Source organism: Triticum urartu, chromosome 5A (assembly GCF_056163025.1).
Source record: "Triticum urartu cultivar PI428250 chromosome 5A, HENAU_Tu73, whole genome shotgun sequence".
Classification (NCBI taxonomy): Eukaryota; Viridiplantae; Streptophyta; class Magnoliopsida; order Poales; family Poaceae; genus Triticum; species Triticum urartu.
Window position 1 is genome coordinate 668942160 of NC_141877.1, and position 6183 is coordinate 668948342.

At 44.3% G+C, this 6183-nt stretch overlaps 1 protein-coding gene across 1 annotated transcript; it reads left to right on the plus strand.

Moving 5' to 3' along the window:
* The first annotated feature begins 2094 nt into the window (after positions 1-2094).
* Positions 2095-5125, plus strand: LOC147973933 (uncharacterized). The gene is made up of 5 exons (XM_087524844.1): positions 2095-2214; positions 4011-4153; positions 4242-4534; positions 4613-4827; positions 4931-5125. The coding sequence occupies exons 1-5, from the start codon at positions 2095-2097 to the stop codon at positions 5123-5125; spliced, it is 966 nt and encodes a 321-aa protein (XP_087380970.1).
* Positions 5126-6183: the final 1058 nt, after the last annotated feature.

The window sequence follows — 6183 nt, forward strand, 5'->3', positions numbered from 1 at the left end:
AAGAAAATAACCGAACAAAGGTTTTATGTCCGTGTCGAAAATGCAAAGGAATAGTTTGGCTCGAACCCTATGATGATGGTCGTGTCGAAGTGCACCTGCCCATGACTGGTTTGATGGTTGGCTATACTCGGTGGATAATTGAATATTAGGATGACGATGTTGAGGACACCGACGGGGCAGGTGATGACGACACGGGGCAAGACGAAGAGATGATCGATAATGGTGGCGGGGAAGAGGCTGGACATGGCGGCGGAGAAGGGGCCGGACATGGCGGCGGAGAAGTGGCCGGACATGGCGGAGTAGAAGGGGCCAGACATGGCGGCGGAAAGAACATGGACTCCACGCAGCAGAGTTCGTCGGTAGTAAGTTCAATCGTGCGGGACCCTCATGTTCAAGCACTGCTTCGCAAGGAGACGAGTACTGAGAGAGCTGCTTCTAGAGAGGAGGCTAAGCTGGAGCAACTAGTGGTAGACTTGAACACTCCATTGTACAATGGTTGCAATCCTGAGGTGACCCGCTTGAGTTTCACGCTCCAACTCCTGAAGACTAAGGCTAAAAACAAATGGACAGACACTAGCCTCGATGAGCATCTCAAGTACCTAAAGGATGTTCTTCCCGCGGGGAATCTATGTCATACTAGTGTTGATGAGGCCAAGAAGATCGTGTGCCCTCTTGATCTGCCGCATGTTAGATACCATGCATGCATCAACGATTGCATAATTTATCGGAAGGAGCACCCGGAAAAAACAAGTTGTCCGGTGTGCAATGCTTCTCGATACAAGAAGGTCGGGAAGAAATGTCCCCAGAAAGTTGTATGGTACTTACCGATCACGCCCCGTCTCCAGCGGTATTTTGTAGATCCCAAGGAAGCAAAGCTAATGCGTTGGCACGGGGAGAGGAAGAAGCCCTACGATGGAGATGATCCGAAGCTGAGACACGTCAAGGATGGAAGCCAGTGGAGAGCGTTGAACAACTTCTATCGGTCAAATGACGTAATATATTCTTCAACAAACAAGAAGGGAAATAAGCTGACTCAAAAACGAAAACGTCAACGCTGAGGAACTGTATGTTATCAGTCAAATGATGTAATATATATGTTCCTATTTTGTATACACACTTAGCCATTATTATGCATGGGTCCAATGATGCAATATATATGTTCCTAATATAGGTACTGGTTATAGCAGCAGCGCTTTTTTGAGAAAAGAGCTATAGCTAGTCAAGGTAGTAGTAGCAGTTTCTACACGAAACCGCTATAGCTACCTGGAGTAGCTATAGCGCGTTTTGCCTAACCGCGCTACTACTATGCCCACTTAACCCCGAAAATCCCCACTCCTCTCTTCATCCCGCCTCTTTTCCCCCAAATCCCCAAACTCTCTCTTCCCCCATCGTGCCGCTGGAGCCCTCGCCGCGCCTCCGCGCTCGCCTCCGACCCCGACGCCGACCGACCCCGGCACCGGCTCCGGCCCCCGACCCCAACCCCGGTGCTCGCCCACGGCCCCGGCCCCGACCCCGACCCCGGCGCTCAAGTCCGACCCCGACCCCTCCCAACCTCGGCCGTCGTCGGGCCTGCACCCTCTATAAGCCCCCCACCTCTCCTCCTCTCTCTGGTAGCTAGGTCTTTTGGTTAATTTAGTTAGGTTTTAGTTAGGCAGATGGTTAATTAGGTTATATATTTAGTTATGAATTTGGCTAGGTTTGTCTGCAAATTCCATATTTTTCTTCCTTTTATATGCAAATTTGAAGTGGACATGTGATATGTGGACATGTGATGTTTTGGACATGTCATATTTGGAAATTTAGACATGTCATTTGGACATGATGATTATGTGCTGGGTAAATGATCCGAGTGGCCTATGTTACGCCGGAATGTTGATTCATTTCCGTTCCGGTGAATTTCAGGAGCTCAATATGTCCATTTTTTAGCAAAGGACATGCCGAAATTTTCCGTGAATTTTGGCATGATTTGTGCTAGATAGCAGGCATATCGAGTGCTGGGAAATGACATTCCGGCAAACATAGATTTATTTTTATGTCATTTCTCATTTTTTTAATAGTTTTAGAATTAAACGAGGAGACTCAATCATAGGAAACATGTCGAGCAACGAAGAAACTGGGCCTTCTAACCAAGATGCATATGAGATGGATTATGAGGGTGAACAAGAGTACCTCAACCTTTTGACTGCTAAGAAAATGCAAAGTCAAGGTTTGCAGGTCGGCCTCGATGATGATACTAATGCAGCAACGGGCGCACCGTCCTTATTGTTCTTTACCTGCGAGTCTCCCACGCCGTGTATTTCGACCCTCCCAGAGACTACGAGAAGAAGGACTACACCCACATAATGAATATTCTAGATGATGCTCTCCAAGGCTTCAGCATTAGAGGTGGCCACATCAGATCAGGAAACAAAGGAACAAGAAGATGGGTTTCATGCATAAAACGAACTTCTGCTACATCCATGTCCCAAAACCAAGCAAGAAGGATGGATTCTACATCTTCCATCTCATGATTGAGTTCAACACGGATCACCAAAAGCTTCGCATGACAAGAAGAAGTGATGAACATATCCACAAGTGGCTAGAATCTCATGGAGAAGCGGATTATAAACTTAGAGATGACTTCTTTCGCATCCAAAGGGACATTGCGACGATCATCATGAAAGAAGTTGTCGATGAGAAGGGCATGTTCCACCACGGCCCTATATCGTGAGCTGACGTCCGAACTCGCATAGGCATGCAACGTCAAGACCTCACGCCGTTCAAGAAGCTAGGGTCCATCCTTGATGATATGGAAGCATGTAACTTCTAGTGATTTACGATGCCGATGATGATGATATGTGTCGGTTGAACTTGTATACATTCTATAGCGATGAAACTTTGTGATGTCCACGGTCCCTGTCGAACTTGCGTAACGCTACCTTGTTTGTTTTGGTACGATGACCTGCGTACCTCTAGTTAATTAGTTTGCGTACTGTATATTGCATCTAGTTGCTAATTAACCCTTTCTTTTCCGTGTTGCTTTAATATATTTTGTTGCATATGATTGTACATCATGTTAATGAAGATGCATCTCTAACAGGTACCTAGTTTCTTGATGGCGAGATGGCGGTGCTATGTTGTGTACAAAGGGAAGGTTCCGGGGGTGTACAACGAGTGGCCTGGGTGTCAAGCGCAAGTGAATGGGGTCTCGGGCGCCAGCCATAAAGGCTTCAAAACCAGACAAGAAGCTCAAGCTAGTTACTTGAGGTTCATGCTAGCGCGAGACATGACTCGTAACCGCCGCCTCATGTACTGCATAGTTCCGCTCTCACTCATAGTGATAGCTCTTCTCGCGTATATCATTGTTTAGATGGATGACGTTGTAGTTGCAAGTATTCGAGACTTGCATGTATTTTCGAGATGATGACGAGATATCACTTTCTGTTGGATGATGATTATGATGAGACTATTTGTATGTATATGCTATGATTACATTTGTGGTCTCGCAACCATTTGTATGTGTATCATGATGACATTTGTATCTGCTAAAGATTCTTCTATAAAGCCTGTTCAAATACAAAACAAATATACAGAAAAAAAACTACTAAAATTAGCAGTAGCAAGTGGAGAAAAGTTAGCAGAAGCGCCACAGTAGCAGTAGCGCGTCCAGGAAAAGAGCGCTAGAGCTATTAGCAGTAGCGAGCTTCCACGAAGCGCGTTGCTGCTACACTTCTATACCAGTAGCGCGGGTGTGCACGCGCTACTGCTATGGGTTAGCTATAGCGCCTTATTAATAGGGCCGGTCCCCACGCTACTGATATACATATAACCCGCGATGCTGCTAGCCTTTTCCCTAGTAGTGTGTAGGAAATATCTTGGTGGTCGAATATATACACAACGTGAGCTGAGAGTTTTCAAGAAAAGACTCGGCAGACTTATAGTGAACCCGTGATGAATAATAATGATCTAATTTAGTTTTTGTAGTACATATATTTAATTGTACAAGTTTAATCTTTGAATTATGAATATAGGAAATGTTGTCATCGGACGACAAAAGTCCCCTAGGGGAGAGCGACTGGTGCAACGACGGCCGAGGTCTGTGCGACAGGCCTCGCCTGGACGAAGATTGGCGCTTCAGCATTAAGCTCGAGGAGACCTTTGATGTTGAAACGTTACGCAACGACGACAAGTGTTTTTTTCGTAATTAAGCACTACTTCAACTATTTCAACGTGTAATTTTCATCTTTTACAATTCGACTAGCTTATCCATGCCATGCAAGACGCTATGTCTTGGAGATGATGGATTTTCAAGATCATGAAAGTATGGAAACAAAGAAAATTCACCTAAGGTCCCATCATGGTATGGATTTTGAAGTAAATCTGTACAATTATGATAGCGTAACCCATTTTTGTTGCACAAATTGGGAATTACTTTGCAAGATGTATGGTTTTTATGAGGGTATGCTTGTCACCATGGATCTTGGTGATCCTGACATCGCCCAAGACAATATGGACATTTGGGTCCTTGTTGATACGCTTCTAATTCTACCGCTATGTCAGTTTCTCAAACATAGTTATTAAGTAATTTATATTGTTTATTTCAAAATAGTTGACAGCTTATTTCCATTGATAGCTTATTTTCATTCTTCAAAGAATGTGCGGAAGATGGTAGACAAAACCTACTACACCGATGGCTTGGAATTAACTTATCAGGAGAAAAATCATCTGACCGCATTTTTTCCTGATCTTGAGAATTACAATATCTATTATCAAACTCCTCCACATTATGGTCAATACGTGCCACTAGTGCACGTGTTGAACCATGGTAACATCCATGGAGATTTCATGGTAAGATTTTTTACTATTACGACATCCGTGCATGTTTTTCATAAATTCTTCTAAAAGTGAACTACATTGCTAACTACGAAGTTATTACTATGTTTTTCAACAGAAAATCCCGAAGGAATGTGTGCCTCATCTAATGTTTCAGAATGGTCGCCTTGATGTTTTGAACATACTGCCAGGTCATCCTACGAATCACACATGTCCATATCGGATTTCTAAAACCGGTGAAGGCATGAAAATCAAAGAATGGAAAAAATGTATGGTCAGTCGTAACGAGCTACTTGGAAGCAACATTGTGTGAAAGGAAAGAATTGGAGACAGGATAATCTCCATTCTCCATAATGGAGAGTCAAGGCCTATATTGTTTTATGCTATTTTACCTAACAGAAGGTAGTAGGTCCTATCAGAGAGAATTAGGTCCTAGGTACAATGTGTTATTATGTGGTACAATGTGTTAGAGTTGATGATGAGGAGGAGTTGTGATTATGACTAGTGACCAACTTGCTATATGATGTCTCATTGATGAAAATGATGATCATAAGGAGGTGTTATATGACAATGATGTATTATGATGATAAGTTGTTAATGATATGATGATGAAATTTATTATATCATTGGGTGAAAGAACCACAGATTAGTTTCAAGTGGATGTCCATCCACTTGAAACTAGTCCACGCTTCTTTCACCCAGTGATGTAATAACTCATTATGATGTAAAAACAATTTCCAAATTGTTGTTGTATGAAAACTTGTATAAAGGTGTATGAATACAACATGAAATAAAAAAGAAATATAATACGAAATAGTAGTAGTAGCGCGGGCCGCAAGAGGGGCTGCTAGTAATTACGAGTAGTGCCCTTTCAAGGAAGAGCTACTACAAAGTGGATATAGCAGTAGCGCGGTTAAGACCACGCTACTACTAACCTTTAGCTATAGCGTCGTACTAGTAGCGCTGCCACCTGCGCTACTGGTAGGCCTAAAACCCGCGCTACTGCTAGGCTTTTCCCTAGTAGTGATATCGGGTCATCGGAAGGGGTTCCGGGCATCCCCTCGGCAACTACATGGGCCTAATTGGCCAAGAAGGGGACAGACCAGCCCCTAAGGGGATGGTGCGGCCCATGTAGGCCGAAATAGGAGAATAGGGAAAAGAGGAGGAGAGGGAAAGGAAGGGGAGGGATTTGGCCTCCCCCTTCCTTCCCTCCTCCCTCCTCCTTCATTCTCCCTCCGGAAGATATGGTAAGGGGGGAGGCCGAATTGGGAGGCGCCCAAGTAGGATTCCTCCTACTTGGGGTGCCCCCTTGGGTGCTTGTCCTCCCCTCCAACCTATATATATGTGGGGGGAGCACCGCTAGAACACATA

Bases quoted from the DNA above. Each gene is read 5' to 3' on its own strand.
- LOC147973933 (XM_087524844.1), top strand. From the start codon at position 2,095: ATGTCGAGCAACGAAGAAACTGGGCCTTCTAACCAAGATGCATATGAG. The intron at 2,215-4,010 runs GTCGGCCTCGAT...TTATGAATATAG, and splicing joins TGCAAAGTCAAGGTTTGCAG to GAAATGTTGTCATCGGACGA. The intron at 4,535-4,612 runs GTCAGTTTCTCA...TTCCATTGATAG, and splicing joins GCTTCTAATTCTACCGCTAT to CTTATTTTCATTCTTCAAAG.